This window comes from Hirundo rustica, chromosome W, assembly GCF_015227805.2.
Source record: "Hirundo rustica isolate bHirRus1 chromosome W, bHirRus1.pri.v3, whole genome shotgun sequence".
Classification (NCBI taxonomy): domain Eukaryota; kingdom Metazoa; phylum Chordata; class Aves; order Passeriformes; family Hirundinidae; genus Hirundo; species Hirundo rustica.
In genome coordinates, this window is record NC_053487.1 from 72,172 (window position 1) to 89,229 (window position 17,058).

The following is a 17,058-nucleotide window of genomic DNA, read 5'->3' on the forward strand; positions in this document are numbered from 1 at the left end:
AGTTATTTCAGCCTTCTGTGCCGAGGTGTTGGTTGGCAATGGTCCAGACTCTATCACCTCTCTGCTCGTGGTAACCTCATATCCAGCATGTCGTCTTCTGCTGATGACACAGCTGCTTCCATCAGTGAAACAGGTCTCAGTGTCCTCGAGAGAGGCATCTTTCAGATCTGGGCAACTGGAGTAGGTGGCTTTGATGGTCTCCAGGCAATCATGAATCACCGGTTCTCCCATACTACCACTGAGGAAGGATGCTGGATTCACAATGTTAGTTACCACAATTTCAACATCATCTTGTTCTACCAGTATGGCCTGGTACTTTAGGAATCTCTGTGGGGAGAGCCAATGTCCCCCTTTTGCTTCTAGGACTGCAGACATTGTGTGGGACACTAGCACAGTCATCTTCTGGCCTAGGGTGAGCTTGCATGCTTCTTGGATGTTTGCTGCCACTGCTGCAATGGCTCTGAGACACTCTGGCCATCCCTTAGGCTGCTGCATCCAGCTGCTTAGAGAAGTAGGCGACTGCCCTGCAATACGGGCCCAGGTCTTGTGCTAGTATTCCCAAGGCAATCCCCTGCTTTTCATGCAGGAACAAAAAGAATGGTTTACTCATGTCTGGAAGTCTCATGTCTGGAGCTGACATGAGGGCCTTCTTCAGTTGGTCGAAGGCTCATGTTGCTTCTTTCATCCATTGGAGATCCCTGCTCCCTTCTGTGATCACGGTATACAGAGGTTTAACTAACAGCCCATAATTGTAAATCCACAGTCTACACCACCCTGTCATGCCTAAAAAGGTTCTTAGTTCTTTTACTGTCTGGGGTTTTGGGGTCTGGCATATTGCTTCCTTGCGATCCTGTCCTAAGGTTCTTTGTCCAGCACTGTCGTAGCCCAAATAAATAACTGTTTGCCTCACCATCTGGGCTTTCTTCTGGGATACTCAATACCCCTGTAGGCCCAAAAAGTTTAGGAGGTTTACCGTCCACTCCACACATGCCTCTTGAGTTTTGGTAGCTATCAGGAGGTCATTTACATACTGCAACAGATGTCCTTCTCCTGATGGAGCTTCCCAGGATTACAGATCTCTTGTAAGTTGTTCTCCAAACGAGGTGGGCAAATTTTTGAACTCCTGGAGAAGCACTGTCCATGTGAGCTGAGTTTTTTATTCAAATGCAAAAATTTTCTGGCTGGCTTCATGGAGAGGAAGGCAAAAGAAAGCATCTTTTAAATCTAAAACAATAAACCATGTTAGTTCAGCTGTTAAACAAGTTAACAAAGTGTAGGGGTTGGCAACCACTGGGTATAAATCCTCAGTTATCCTATTAACAGCTCTTAAATCTTGTACTATTCAATATGATCCATTAGGCTTTTTACCAGGTAGAATAGGAATATTGAACTCAGACTGACATTCTTTTAATAACCCTATCTGCAAAAAATTCCCAATCACTGGACTAATCCCTTCTCTGTCTTCCTTCTTTAAGGGATATTGCCTCACTCTAACTGTCTGTTTTCCTTCTTTAAGCTTAACTTGCACTGGGGGTGCATTCTTTGCTCTCCCTGGTATGTTAGAAGCCCAAACCCCAGAAAATACCCGATCCATTATTTTCCTGTAAATCTCATCTTCACTTTCAACTTTAGCCTCATTAGTTATCGACATCAAGCTTAACAATTCCACATATTGTTGGTCCTTAACCTCCAAAGTAATCTCTCCATTTTTAAATTTTTTTTTTTTTTTTTTTTTTTTTGCCTCTAATAGTTCAAATAGATCCCTACCCAAAAGTGCTGATGGAGCATTGAGCATATATAAAAACTTGTGAATTCCCCATTGCTTCCCAAGTTTATATTTCATTGGCCTACTATTTTCAGATTGGCCAGTTACCCCTTTTACCATAACATAATCATCTGTTATTGGTATTAAAGCTTTATTTAACACCGAATATGTTGCCCCTATGTCTATCAAAAACTTAATTTCTTTTTCTTTGTTCCCTAGTTTGATTATAACCAGAGGGTCTTCTGGGGTAAGATCCTCTGGTCCACCTCAGTCTTCCTTAACATGAGCAACCACTGCCTCCCCTTTTCCATCTCCTCTTCTTTGGTTTGTTTCTGAGTCTGGGATGCTGTAGGACCTTTTGGAGAGGGCTCCTCTTCCCCATTACTACTGCTGGGCAGTGGGAGAGATTCAGGAGTAAGTGGAGTAGTCGGAGTAGGGGATAAAATAGAATGTGAAGCTGAACTTGAAATAGAAATCAGAGTTGATTCAGCTGTGCTTAGAGCTGGAGCTGGAGATGAAATAGAAATTGCTTTAATTGGAGTGGGAGATGGAACATGAACTGGAGTTTGGATGGAAATCTCTTATCTCACTTCCACCCAAATCTAGCTTCACAGTCCTTTCCCAGTCTTTTTCTCGCATAGCCCACAGCTCAGGTACTAAATGTGACTTTCCACATACCAGCTTTAAAATTTTTGGCTCTAAACCAGCTCGATCAAGGAGCTGTTGTTTACACTGGGCACATTCTCTGTACTGGTTAGCAGAAGAACAATAGTAACGTCCTGCACAAATTTTACACTGCAGTAGCACCCAGGCAGTGACAACCTCTAGGTGCACCAAAAGCTGCAGGAAAATTCCCAAAAATACAAGCTATTCCATTCACTTCTTGACTTTCTAAATTCTCCACAGCCTGTTGCTCCCAATCCAGAGCCACTAGTCTCCCAGCAGACATCTGATATAAGCCTTCTAAATATATTCTCTCATTTCCTCTGTCTATCTACCAGTTTATTGAATTCACAACCTCTCACGAGTCAAGCCCAAACCACCGAGGTAAAGGAATTCCTTTTATTCGTCTGGCCAGATTAAGTTCTCAGACCAAAGTTACCCTTATTCTAATTCCAACAATCTACAAACACAGTCTCCGTACCTAAAATCACAACTAAGCTCTTGTCAAGGGCTTCTATTCCTTCTTGCCAAACTGGTCCTGTCCTTTGTCTGTCCTCAATCTGCTTCAAAAACATTCGTGCCTCAGCTCTCAGAGGCTAATCAACTCTTTCACTCAGCATGTGCTGCACTTAGAACTTTTGACACAAGATGGATGTTGCCTCAAAAATACAGTTACAGTGAATACCATCCCGGTAACCAAAACACACACACCACAGTCACAGCAGGGAGGGGGCTTTTATTAAGGGTTTTCATACACCCCACTCTCTTCGTTTTTCCCTGGCCGTTTCAGTCTCCTGAAAACGGAACCGCGGGTCCAAACTCCTCAATCACTTTGTTCTAGTAGAACGTCAATAAACTCTCTCTCAATCGTTCTCACAGTCAAGACACATTCACACAGTGTAACAACCACGAACCAGGATTTGCCCTACCAGTTGCTAGCCCCAGATTGCTAGCGGCTGAGCCCTCTATGGCACAACAAATGGCAAAATCCCCTTCTGCCAGCAACCACAGCCCAAGCCCTCCCCGGCCTGGTACAACAGCTTAACAGCTTTCTCTGCTGGCAAACAAGTACAACTAACCAGATACCAATCCAGCTTGCAAGCACACTACAGAGGCACAAGTTGTGCGTGGGACGTCACCCATGACTTACCAACGGCCTTTCCTGACCACGTGTATGCCTTACAGGTCGCTGTTTAAACTGTTTCAATTTTTTTCTAAACATACCCTTTTGTCCAGAGTTTTAGTAGTCAGGAGTTCTTGTCTGCTGCTGGATGAACAGGTCGGGCAGTGGAGCCCACTCTTCCAGGAATATCCTGGGGGCGCCCCAAGGGGGTCCTCCACCCGAGCTGGTCTCACAGCTGAGCAAAACCTTCTCCTGCCTGGCTCGCCAAATTGAGTCATTAAAAACCAAATATAATCATGGACAAAGACCCTCTAACTAATTAAAGTTAGAAAGTGGTATGTTTATTCACTGGTGGATGGCATGACCGCCCCAAACAAAGTTCTTTGCCCTCTATTTATTTCCAAGATCTTACATACAATACATATGCATAACCCCAGCACCTCCCATCCCCATTCTGTATTAAAATGAGGCTATTAGTCCTTCACGCGTGCGCAGTTCTTCTCTTGAATTGGGTTGGTGGTCTCGAATTGGGTCAGTGGTCTCAAAGGATGAAGTCAGGAGAGTCTTCATCAGGTCTCTGTGACCCTCTGGTACGATCCAAGGTGCCCTGCTTCGTGATTGATTGATATGATGTCCAGGTGCTGGCCATTGTTCTTACTGGTTTCAATCTGTTCTTATAACGGTTTGCTTACTCCACTTTCTTCTATAAGCATAATATAACAGTTAGGTCTAGCTTAAGCATCTAACAATCATTAACCTACTATTTACTGAACTAACTTACATCTTGATCAATATAAATTGTTTCTAACCCTTAGCTAAAACCTTAACTCTTTAAAATCATGATTCAGTCCTGTCACTGGTCACCACAGAGGAGAGAACAGTGTCTGCCCCTCCTCACTAGGAAGTTGTAGACTGTGATGAGATCTCCCCTCAGTCTTCTTCAGGCTGAACACACCAAGTGACTTCAGCTGCTTCTTATATGGCTTCCCCTCTAGGCCCTTCACCATCCTCTTGCTCCTCTGTTGGACACTGATGATTTTCAACAAGGTCTATTTGGAGGATAACAGATAAACTATAAATTATTTACTTGACAAATGTGTCCTGTAAATATGCTATTTACAATAGCAATGTAATTTTGTTTAGCGAGATTTGTAAAGAAAAACAGCCTTGTTAATTTGGGCTTTTGGGTTCTGTAAGTTTCCATTAAAAAGATGGAGGGGCTGTACTATACGTTTTTAAGTGACAAGGCAAATTAGTAAACTTGTAAATGTTTATAAATTAGTAAATTTTTAAGTAGGCAGTTTAATACATTTCTTTACTTGTCTTTTGGGTAACTTCCAGGAAATCTAAAACTTTTTTTTTTTTTTTTAATTAAGAAATAATAGTTGAATATATATGCATACATTTGTTTAATATGGCTAACTGTTGGGTTTTTTTCCTTTTATCTTGCAGCAACACACCTCTTACTTTTTCCTCCAAAGTATGTTATATTAAGTTTCGTGAAGCATCAAGTGTTGGTGTGGCTCAGCATCTAACTAACACGGTTTTTATTGACAGAGCTTTGATAGTTGTGCCCTGTGCAGAAGGTTGGTATTTTAGACATTCTTCTGTAATGTTGGTCTTTGTCTTGTCTGCTAGTTGTTTTAAGCTTTCTATCTAGAGGCAGTGCTCTGTTATTTTATTTTATTTTATTTCTGTAAAAAAAGCCTTGAAACAAAATTGAAAATTGAATGAAGAAACCAAATTATCTAGATTAAATTGAAATCCAGCATTAGGGAAAAAAAATAGTTGATTTAAATTAGGAAAGTTCAATTTTCCACAGTTATTACATATTTTGTGGGAAAAGAAGGTAAAATAATACTCTTCATTATGGTTTGTATTGGCAAGCTTATTCCCACACAAAGTTCTCTCTGAAGTCAATGGAACACTGCAAAGATAAAACAGTTTCCTGGCACTGTGATAACACTGCAGTTGGATCTTAATGTGTTGCCCTTGGTGTGGTGTTTTGGTTTTTTTTTTTTTTTTTTTTTTAAGATAGTAATTAATTTTTGAATTTTTCAGATTTCGTCTTGTAGATGTTATATATGCATTTGACTATTTTAGATTAATCTTATGTATTTTGCATTTGTGATGATAATTGCTGTTTGAATATAAATATTTACCTTCTAATTTAATAAAATAATGTTTCAATTTTTCTTTCTTGTTCCTGTGGAAAATATTACTTTGTGTGCAATAAAAAGGCTTTCTTATGCATACTGGTACTCTTTGATTTTAGATATCTTTAAAAATGCAATCAACTGTACAGAATGCTTCTAGTTTAAAATATTTTTATAACTCTTAGTAAAATAAAGTGGTTGGTGAATGCTAAATTTGCAAGTGTTTCTTTAACTAGCTTTGAGGTCCTGCTTTTACATATGTGTTGAATACGAGGTAGTTCTTATTGTTAGTATACTATCCCAGATTTAAATGCAGTTCTATAAAGCATGGCTCTGCTTACTTTAGGCAGATCACTGGAGTTAGATCCCCATTGACTTCATTGTGTGAATTGAGCATTTGCCCATTTGGATCTGGATTGCCTCTTTGGAGTAGAGTATTCCAGCTGATGGAGTGAAGCTAACTTCACATGGTAGCTGTTTTGCCATGAACAAAAATATTTAGAAAGATTGATCCATCAGTTGCAGCAAGTCCAGAAATATCTGCTATTAACAGGACTTTTATAACTGCAATAGTCAGAATTTGGTTCAAAAAATACTGTTGACTTCTTGGAGTTTGTTAACAGTGGTCCCAGAGTGTCATGTTTTGGCATGTTTGCCACATCATGATCTAGACAGTATGAGATTAGTGCTACTGCAATGATGGTCTAGGATTTTCCTAGCAAACTCTGACAAGTCTTAAAAATTTCATAGACTCTTAGATGACTTACAGTATACTGTCTATTGTAGCCTTGTTAACATGGGCATATTGACAAGTCTTTGTGAAGCCTAGATTTTTAGTTGCTTTTATGGTTTGTTTGGGGGGCTTTTGGGTTTTATTTTTGAAACTTGTTCTTAAACCACAGAGGATATTGCTGTATCCACTTGAAGCTTTGTGGAAGCTTTGGGTTGGCAAAATGTATCAAAACAGCATCCTTATTGAAAAATTGCCCTTAAGTAATTGACTGCAAATTCTTCAGAATCTTAGTTTTATGTTTCATTGAAAAGACCTTAACACTGGTTCAGTACTGCCGGAGAGGAAAGATTGTTACTTAATGAATGAACAACACTTTCTGGTGTTTTTCTAGAGATCACTGCATAATGTGATATGACAACAGGCAGGTAGAGCTATGTTTTCCTGTGTCTCTTGATGGTAGACAATGAGGGGAAGGATAATAAAATCAGAGTTCTGAGAAATCTTGTTCCAACCCTGTTTGTAGCTGACTTATTAGGCATTTCTCAGAAAATGTATTACAGAAAAACCATCACTGTTCCAGACCATTCTGAACTCTGCAGAGATTTGTACATAATTAGGTGAACAAGTGATTGGGTTGTGAGGTCAATTTCTATTTTAAAGTCAGAATGCAGTTTCCATGTAACTTTGTAACAGAATCACTAATTTTAATTTGCAAAGATGTGAATTCATACAGGTTTAACTTTTTGAGACCATAGTGCAACATTTTTTATTCACTATGTATAATTGTTAATGGAATCAGTGGAGTGTATAATGGGCTTTAAAAATAACAATAGCTATAGTCTACTGGAAGGTGAAATTATATCGGTGGCCAACAGTGCCAGCAATAAAATGTTTCATGTGCTGAATCAAACATATAGGAGGGATAAAATGAAACTGAAAACTTGGTTTTAAAAAACAGAATAAAATCTGAAATTTATAGTGTATTTAAACTGGTAAATTAAGAGTATGAGGAAGGAATCACTACACAATGAAAACAGTGTTCATTTTGTGACATTTAATAAACAATTTAACAAAAATATAATTGTAAATTAATTAACATTATCAAGTTGTCAAAATATAACTTTCTTTTGTGTGTATCATTAGGTTTATCTTTAAACATTATAGTTTGAGAACACAAAAGTTGAAAGATAAACAAAGATACCACCCTAATCATTCTAAATTTTATGTCCACATCGTCTAGTAGATGGATTTTGACTATTAATTTGGTTTTGTATGTTTTCTCTGTGTGATATTTGTGCATTATTAGATGACTAGACTGGCCAAGGCAGACCTGTTACACTTGCCTGAGTTAGGCAATGTTTGCCATGCCACTAAACCTGCCGCCAAGTGAAACCTTCATGGGGGAAATGAGATTGAAGTCTGGCCTGCTGAAGATGGACGCCTTGTCTCTGTTTTTATTTTGCTTCATTTCCTTTGTTTCTTTTATTTTCTTTTTTTTTTTTCCCTTTTTGTTTTGTTCTGTTAAATCCCTTACCCTTGTACTTGTGAACTGGCAATTCAGCTCTGAAAAAAAATATGTTTTGTAAAGGGTTCATAGTGTTTAATTTTGAAGTTGACCTGAAGCTACTTGTGGATGGTATACAGAGAATTTAGGATATGTTTAAGTTTTATGCTGTGAATTATGGATAAGTTTTGTTTGGAATACATTTAAGCATCTAAATTCAACAGATGAGCACATTGTGTCAGACTGGAATAGTGAAAACTATATCAGTTTTAAGATGCATTCTTTCATGTGTTATGCTTTGTGAGCTTGTCTTGAAAGAGGAAAGTTAAAACTTTCTGGAGAAATTAACTTTACAAAGTAAAATTATGGTTTTTCTCTGCTATTTTTCCTTTTCTCAGCAGAGTACTTTTAGGTTGCATGATCTGTTTAAAAGAAGGCTTTCTATTTATATCTAATATGAAGAGTTTAAAACAATTATTTCTGTTATTGAACTTTCATGAGTATTGACTGTCATAAAATATTTGTTTGCTTCTGATGAAACCTTGCTCCAGTGAGGTCAGTGGCAGTAAGATTTCATTGTTGGGGAGGATGAAGCCAGAAAGCCCTATAAATATGATTGCCTCTATTCTGAGAATGTGAAAGCTGTAACTGAGATAGAATTGAAAGTAAGTTTTGATGTTTGAGATGTATTAGATACTGGATCTCTGGGAAAACAGTTATGTGACCATCTGAAAGTTACCTGCAGCCGGACCCAGAGGTCAAATGGAATGTTCTGTCTCACCCCTCAATGTATGGTTCATCCCACACCTGTACCCCTCCCCTGAAGTATCAGGTATCTGTAACCCCATTGGCCCAAGGCTTGTTCCAGCCCACCTTGAAGACCCCTGATAAGGGGTCCCGGGGGGCTGGACGGTCTCTTTGCTCTTTGCTCTTTGTTCTCTTTCTGCTTGCACCCTTCCCTGAGGACTTTCCTCTCTTGGAATTTCCTCTCCCTACTTCTCCCTTCCCCCACTTTCCTAGGCCTTGCCACGAGCTGCAGCCTGGCAGCTCCGAGCAAGGCCCCCACATCCCTTACAATAAACTTCATCTTCTAAAACCTAACTTCAGAGATCTCTCGTCTACATTCATCTACACCGTCCTGGAGTCCTCAGCAGCAGGAGGAAGCTATTTCTACAATTGGCGCACAACGTGGAAAACGCCGGACCCAGCCTTTCAAGCTGTGAGAGACTTCACCGTGGACGGTAAATTACCAGTTGTATGCTAATCGGTGTCGTGAGCACAGCATATCGCTGCAGGGCAGCGTGAGGCTGGAGCTCTTTAAAGTTGCCGAAGACAAAACCTTGAGCACGAGGATCGTTACTAAGTAGCGAACACTCGGAGCTCTGAGGAGGTTTTGTCTGGCGTCCCTCGAGCACAGACGGCTGCTGCTGAGCGGCGGCCACTGGGGCTCACGGAGGGAGTTTTGCCGTGGTACGTTGCCACGTGCGTTGAGCGCGTGTGGGCACTGCTTTGCACTGCCCGCACTGAAGCGCCGAGGGGAGGTTGGGGTCCCGAGCACGGAAGAGCTGTTCCGGAGCAGCGCCTGGAGCCGTGACTTTGAAGGGGACCCCGCGCAGTGTCCTGAGAGCCGACTGGAGTGTCTGGACAACCCCTACGTCGGATCTCGAGTGAGGACCTGCTTCTGCGACATCGAGGTGAGCTACACTGGTGTAAAAATGGGGCACTGCCATTCTACCCTTGATAGAGATCTCTATAAGAAACTTAAGTATCTTTTACGCTGCAATCACAGTACTTTACATAAGCAAGAGCTGAAAGACCTTTTAGAATGGACTCTAGTTAACTTTCCCAATGCTGACCGTTCAGCCGTCTTTACCAGAGACTTTTCGGACTCAGTTGGAAATAGACTTTTTAATGATATTTCACTGAAGAATTTTGCTGCTGCTGAGCTCGTTCCAGCTTGTAGGGCCCTAGTTGAGATCTTTGCTACAAAAAATGCCTCTGCAGCCACGACATCTAGTCACGCCGCTCCCGGAGATCCCCTCCGCGTGGCCGCCGGTCTGCAGCGGAGCCCGCCCCCTTCCCCCCCCTCGCCGCGCCACGTGGTTTCGGTTTCCGCGGCCCCGCCGAGCGCCGCAGACCCATCCCCCACCCTCGTGGCTGCGGCACCCGTCCCCTCGGCCCCTACGCCCCCACCGGACCCTGCGGCCCCTCCCACCGCGCCCTCGGTCCCGTTCACGGCTGGAATTCCTGTTACCGGGGCTCCCTCCCCCCGCTCCGTTGTGCCGGGCCCCGTCCCCGTCTCTGCCCCTTCGAGCCCGCCCACTGACAGCATCCCTGCGGTGCTTCTCGCTGCCGGCACGGCGGCAGCCCCGCCCCCTCCATACCACGCGGCCCCGGCTCTACCCCCCCTCCCTGCCGCGAGTCCCGCCGCTCCGCCTGCCATGGCTTTTGCGGCTGTGGTTGCCGCCGTTGCCGGACTCCTCCACAACCAAGCGGCCACAGTCTTGCAAGCAGCACAGAGTCCCCTCGCAGCGGCCGACGCGGCGCTGGCGGCGCAGCCGCTCTCGCCTGTGCCCGCCGCTGCCTCGCCGCCGCCGCCTTTCTACGACCCGGTGGTGCCGGCTGCAGCGGTGCCGGCGCCCGCGGTGCCGCCGGCGCCGGTACCGGCTATCCCTGCAGTTCCCCTTGCGCCCGTCACTCCCCCGCGTGTTCGGGCGCCTGCAGACTGCCCCAGCCCCACGCCGCGGCGGATGCTACAGCCCGTTCCAGTCCCGGCTCCGCGGCGTGCCCTGGCCCTGCCCGCAAGCTACGAGCAGCTCACTCCCGCGGCACAGACGGCGGCTGACTATGCATGCCCTGTCCCCGCTCCGCGGCGAGCCCCGGCCCAGCCTGCGAGTTACCAGCGGCTGAGTGCCGCGGCACGGACGGCGGATGGCCATGCGAGCCCAGTCCCTGCCCCGCGGTGTGTTCTACCCCGCCCCCCCGTCCCTGCCGGAGCAGCAGCTGCACCAGACGCCGCGGCCGCCACCGGGTTCGCTGCGCTGCCCCCTGCCGCAGCCCCTGCGTGTCCTGTGCCCGCAGACTCCTTCGCGTTCCCTCCCGCGGCCCCTGAAACTACCGCTGCTGCGGCTCCCGCGCCCCCGCCACCTCCCGCGCGCCCCATGCGAGCCGCCGCCATAACGTCCCCCTACACCGAGACTGCGCAGCCCGCGCATGCGCAGTACGCGCCAACCCGCCAAGCCGCATCACCGCCTGTAATACAGCCTGCCAGCTCCCGCAGCCATGCAGAAACCTACGCTCAGCCGGAACTTGTTACAGTGCCATCGCAAATAGTCCACACTGCCGCGCGTGCTGCACAGCCCCCGACGCCACAGACTTCAGCAGTTTCTGCACAACCACAGCCTTCAGCAGCCCTTCCCCCGTCCACGACCCTGCACACAGCACAACAGCAACACGATTCTACAGCGACTTATATGTATCCTTCCGCGCCTCTTCCACCGCCAGACCTACGTGCTACTGTAACAGCTTCATGCCTGACGACTCCTCCCGCGGCTTCAAGTTCTTCTCACATGCCTTCACTGACAAGCTCTCTGCCTTCTGCATTCCTGCCTGTGCCTCCTGCATCGTGCCCAAGCATGACAAAACCACAGCTTGGCACACAAGCCTTGCAACGAGAAGGGGGAGGATGGAATGTGACAGCCACTTTAACAAATACAGGACAGACAGAGAACTGTTTTGCCCTTGCAGATGCTAGCCCTCTCAAATCTGAGGATCCACTAACACCAATCCCGATTTTGGAAGGTCCCCAGAAATGTTCTGATGACCTTCAACTGACAGACTGGCATGAAGTCACACGAGAAATTTGCAAAGAAGAAAATCTAAATCCTCTAGCCATGCCTGTGATATTCAGCCAGCAAGCTGGAGGTCCCAGAACAGGGACACCTATCCCATCTCAGGACATGAAAGAATTGCAAAAAGTGATAAAGGACAGTGGCATCTACTCTCCATATTATAAAGAACTGCTGAAAAATACCCTAGAAAGAACACGCCAAACCCTAAAACGCATTTTAAGTCAAGTGAAAAGGGGGAAAGCCCAAGCTACACCTCAAAAGAGATTGAAGAAAGCTCAGTATGTTTATAATTTTCTGAACAGCTCTGCAAAAGAGCCTCACCCTCACATTTACAGACATTTCTTGAACACTAAAAAGGTAAAACTGAAAGTACACCCCCCAGTTTCAATTAAAAATTTAGAATCAAGACAGTTAGAAAGACCATATAATCCTGTAACATGGGGGAAGAGGTTTGCATTTGCCTCCACAGAAGGAGGACTCAAGTGGGTCCCAGTGAAGAACGTGAAGCTGTACCACACATCTAAGCCCGCTGAGACCCCCACATCAGCCGGTACTTCTGCAAACCAAGAAGCAAGCACCCAGACCTGAGCTGCGCAGAATCATCAGGAGAAGATGATCCGCCAAAAGCAGCCCAAGAAAAGACTGAAGTTTTATTATTTGCATGTTACTTTTGTTCTTTTGTTTTAGTTTTTGTAGTGAAGCTTTACCTAAGTCAACCAAAGATGAATGTCTGAGTTGTTTTAGCCAAGTCTGTAGGCTCTGATACCATCTGTCTCTCCGACAGAAGCCCTGAAAAACCTGTTTAGTTAGAGTAACTTTTCCAAAAGATTTTGAAGGTTTTTGCTGCATGAATTTATCCGATCACTCTGTTTCCATTCATAAACAATTGCAAGAATTGAGAGATTTAGCTAGCCAAATTACAATAGATGACCCATCTTGGTTAGACAATTTGTTTGATGGTTTGAGCTTTGCACCTTGGCTAAAGGAACTTTGTAAAATAGGTTTGATCATTCTAATAGTAGTAGTTGTAGTTTTAGTAGCAGTTCCCTGCATACTTCAGTGTGTGAAAAAAGTAATGAGTAAGACAGTGTCTAGTGTTTTAGTTGTTAATAAGAACGGGGGAGATGTTGGGGAGGATGAAGCCAGAAAGCCCTATAAATATGATTGCCTCTATTCTGAGAATGTGAAACCTGTAACTGAGATAGAATTGAAAGTAAGTTTTGATGTTTGAGATGTATTAGATACTGGATCTCTGGGAAAACAGTTATGTGACCATCTGAAAGTTACCTGCAGCCGGACCCAGAGGTCAAATGGAATGTTCTGTCTCACCCCTCAATGTATGGTTCATCCCACACCTGTACCCCTCCCCTGAAGTATCAGGTATCTGTAACCCCATTGGCCCAAGGCTTGTTCCAGCCCACCTTGAAGACCCCTGATAAGGGGTCCCGGGGGGCTGGACGGTCTCTTTGCTCTTTGCTCTTTGTTCTCTTTCTGCTTGCACCCTTCCCTGAGGACTTTCCTCTCTTGGAATTTCCTCTCCCTACTTCTCCCTTCCCCCACTTTCCTAGGCCTTGCCACGAGCTGCAGCCTGGCAGCTCCGAGCAAGGCCCCCACATCCCTTACAATAAACTTCATCTTCTAAAACCTAACTTCAGAGATCTCTCGTCTACATTCATCTACACCGTCCTGGAGTCCTCAGCAGCAGGAGGAAGCTATTTCTACATTTCATCCTTTTGTTTTTGTAATTTTTAGAAAAAACTGTTTACCACTCATAAGTACAAATGCAGCCTGAGATTTTTATTGGAATGTGTTGTGAGGCACATTGTCTTTCAACACTGTTATTCATGGGAAGATTGAAAAGTTTTGTATGTATGTATGTATGTGTGTATTGCACTTTTACATGCTCCAGTGGTCATTATTTCAAGAAGAGTTTTTAAAAAAGTATCATCTCACAATCTCAGAAGCCCTGGCAGTTCATGCTGGAGTGATTGAGAAAGTTCTCATCCCTAAATGATGTTTATTCTTGTGAAACAGAAGCCCTAAAACAGAAGTGCTGGACCAGGGGATGTGTCTAGTCCTCAAGCATTACTCTTCCCAGCCAGCTGCATTGGAACCAATTGGCTTGACTCTCATAATGCACCAAGCTGAGAACTGTAGCTGGGAAGAGCTTCGTGATCTCTGTTGGATTTAGCTGTGCCAGTTGAGGTAATTACAAGTAGTTGTAATCTCTTTAATCTCTGCTGCTAAATCCAATAAGAATCATGAATTGAATCACACAGAAATTATTTTATTTGTAAGTGTGCATTTTCCATTGATTTAAAATAGTAGAAAAATAATTCCTTTAAAATTCTTTCAAGTAAATGTAAAAAGAAAGTATTTTAAAAAGAAATGTACTTAGTTATTTTTGAAGATGTTTTGGGGTGATGGGAGGATTAACCATGTAGTTTCAGTATAAAGAGTAAGAAATTAATTTCTGAGCACATGGATGGTGATAAAAATACTGTGATTAGTACCCGCTTAACACAGATATTTCTGTTCAGCATTTAACAAAATGGATTTTGGTACAGACTAGGTTGACTAGGGCTCTTAAGCGACTAGGGCTCTTAAGCACTTAGGAAAACTGTACATTTCTGAAGAAGCATAAGGTATCTCTAGTTAAAGCAGAGCTAATCTACATTTGCTTCCAGATTCCTTTGCAAAGTGAAGAATAAATAAATTAATCAATGATCATATAATCTAATTTACTAAACACTCATGCATTCAAATAAATATTTCTAAGGATGTGGTATAGATGTGGCATATTTATTTTGTTGTTTCCCTTATTAGAAAATAAATATATTTGCCTCATTTCCATTCAGCTTTTAAATACCATGAGTTTAAAAACCAAAACAGTTATTCTTAAACTAAAGTATCCTAATTTGTTATGTCATTACTGACATATTTTGTTGTATTTTTGTGGGCTTGTATTCCTTTTTAAAATAAATTAACGGAGGCTGTAACTTCTGAAGTTATTTGGCCTTACATATTTATTTGTTTTTCAAAACTGTCTAAAGAACAGGGAAGTAAATTTGCAAGTTATTTCAGGCTTTTGGTTTGGGTTTTTTTTTTTACCCTCAACAGTTTATTTTCTACAGAATTGTTTAAAAGTTTAACCTGACCTTAAAAACTTAACACCTAGAAAGGGTTATCTTTTCAAAAGACAGTATTTGAAAATATAAGCAAATTTTCAGGGTTCTGTCTGTAGAGATAGACCTTTCTTCATTCTTGAATTAAATAAATGAACAGATCTTTGTGGCATGGAACTGATCAACTAGATTTTGTATTTAACATTAAACATTATCTTGTTGAGGGACCAAAGTATTCTGGAAATAATGCTGCTAACTTTATATATGTGTGTTATTAATTTTTTTTTTGAGCTATAATAGTTTATTTAATTGTTCAATTGATTCTTTAAGCAATGTTTGAACAAATGAATAATGAATAATTGCAGTTATTTCAGTAAGGTGACCAATATGCTTAAAGTTTAGAATTGTTTTTAAGTACATTTCTGAACTTGACTCCCTGTCAGTTTAGTTATATACATATACATAACTCAGTTCCTATCTAAAAGGGCTAAACGTCTTAAGTATCTCTTACATGTATCTGGTTAAGTGTGTATTGAATTGGCTGTATGTAAGTGCATACTTAAATTAGGCATATGCTTATGTATATTATTGACCAAGGATCCAAATTACAATACAGATGTACCACTTTAGGAGCCATTGAATTTACTTAAACCATGTCTGTTGATCCTGTAACCTCTATGAGTATCCAGTTAATTGCAAGATGCTGGCTCAGCAATAATTTGAAAACTAAGTATTTTGTTTTTCAGAAGAACTGGTATATAATTGTATGCCTAATTTGCACACACGGTTGTTGGAACTGTATATTTGGAAGCCTTTTAGTCACCTACATAGTAGGCAGGATGTGAGGCAAGGTACCTGATTCTCATGAGCAGTCTGGCAAATCAAGTACACCTCTCACTGCATGCCTGACTTCAAACTGAGACCTGTTAAGAGTGCTTAGCATTGTGATGATGAATCAGATTTATGCATGTTTTTATAAAAGCCCTGGAAGACATAATTGCACAGTTAATTCTTAATTGTTAGTACTTTTCCCATTTTTCTCCTTTAGATAGCAAAATAAAGTGGTTTGTTACATGTTAAGGAGCAAGGTGCCTCAAAACTTTACATAAATAAAATAACTCTAAATAGAAGTTGTGAGAAAAAAAAGAAGAGTACTATTATTTTAACTTTTCTAATCCACTCATGCTATATAAAAATTATTTTTCATTTATATTTGTTTTGTCCTTTGTATCTAACCAAGTCCTTGCTGCAGATCTGTAGAACAGGTTTGCAACTTTTGTGGTTTTTTTTTTTTTTGAGTAGTATGATTTCTGTGGGGTTTATTTTCACAAATAAAGCTAAAATTGCACAGTGTATTGAAAATAATATCATATTTTGGGTTTTGATAACAATATTTATAATAATTTTTAAATTCTGAAGTTAAGGGCTTTATAGTTCAAACATATAAAATTTGAACCAAAGCAGTAAAAGCCACTGGCACAGTATTTGTACATACCTTGACTTTTAAAACAATGTTTAAATAAAAGCATTTATATGATTAAAGTGCATGGGGTAATACCAAAGGGCTCAGATGGATAGCATATATATAGTTACTCCAGTAATTTTGAATAAATCAGAGATAACTAATGTAATTAGAACTTCTTTTCTTTATTTTTTCAGTTCAGTTTTTAATATTTGTACCAGTTTAAATGCCTTTGCATTTCAAATTTAAAACGTATGTTTAATTCTATTTGTAATTAACTATTGCATATTTTGATTTTTGAAGATTTTTTTATTACTTATTTAGCAGTCTAATTGTAACTAACTTTGAATGAAACCTGTGTTTAGTTCAGATTAGATATTGCTTAAACTTTTCGCATGACAGGGAAAATATAATATGGTTAAAATAATAGGAAATATAGGAAAATATAGGAAAATATAGGAAAATATAGGAAAATATAGCTTGCTTAACTGATCAGTTATGATTCTCTTCAATTTCAGTAAATTTAAAGTTAATTTATCGAAATTTTAGATAAACTGAAGTGACCTAGAATGTAAGACAGTACAAATATGAATTTTTCAGCCCTCCCTCCACTCCCAACTTCATTTGTAGTATGTCTTGTGTGGAGTCACAGTAGGGTTTTTTTTATTTTTATTTA

At 41.6% G+C, this 17,058-nt stretch overlaps 1 protein-coding gene across 9 annotated transcripts in view; it reads left to right on the forward strand.

Annotated features, from left to right (window-relative positions):
- LOC120764904 (splicing regulatory glutamine/lysine-rich protein 1-like) overlaps positions 1–17,058 on the forward strand; it is a 106,139-nt gene that overhangs the window by 11,788 nt on the left and 77,293 nt on the right. For 6 of the 9 annotated variants that reach the window (XR_009208591.1, XR_009208592.1, XM_040089032.1 and 3 more), the window contains exon 2: positions 5,004–5,137. The exons of 1 other annotated variant lie outside the window; for it this stretch is intronic. Coding sequence is in view for 4 of the 8 variants with exons in the window: in XM_040089032.1 (XP_039944966.1) it covers positions 5,004–5,137 (134 nt within the window). In the remaining 4 variants the exon portion in view is untranslated. Of the gene's footprint in view, positions 1–5,003; positions 5,138–10,989; positions 14,001–17,058 lie in introns of those variants that run through there. 2 more of the 9 variants (XM_058423910.1, XM_058423911.1) reach the window with 2 other exon arrangements.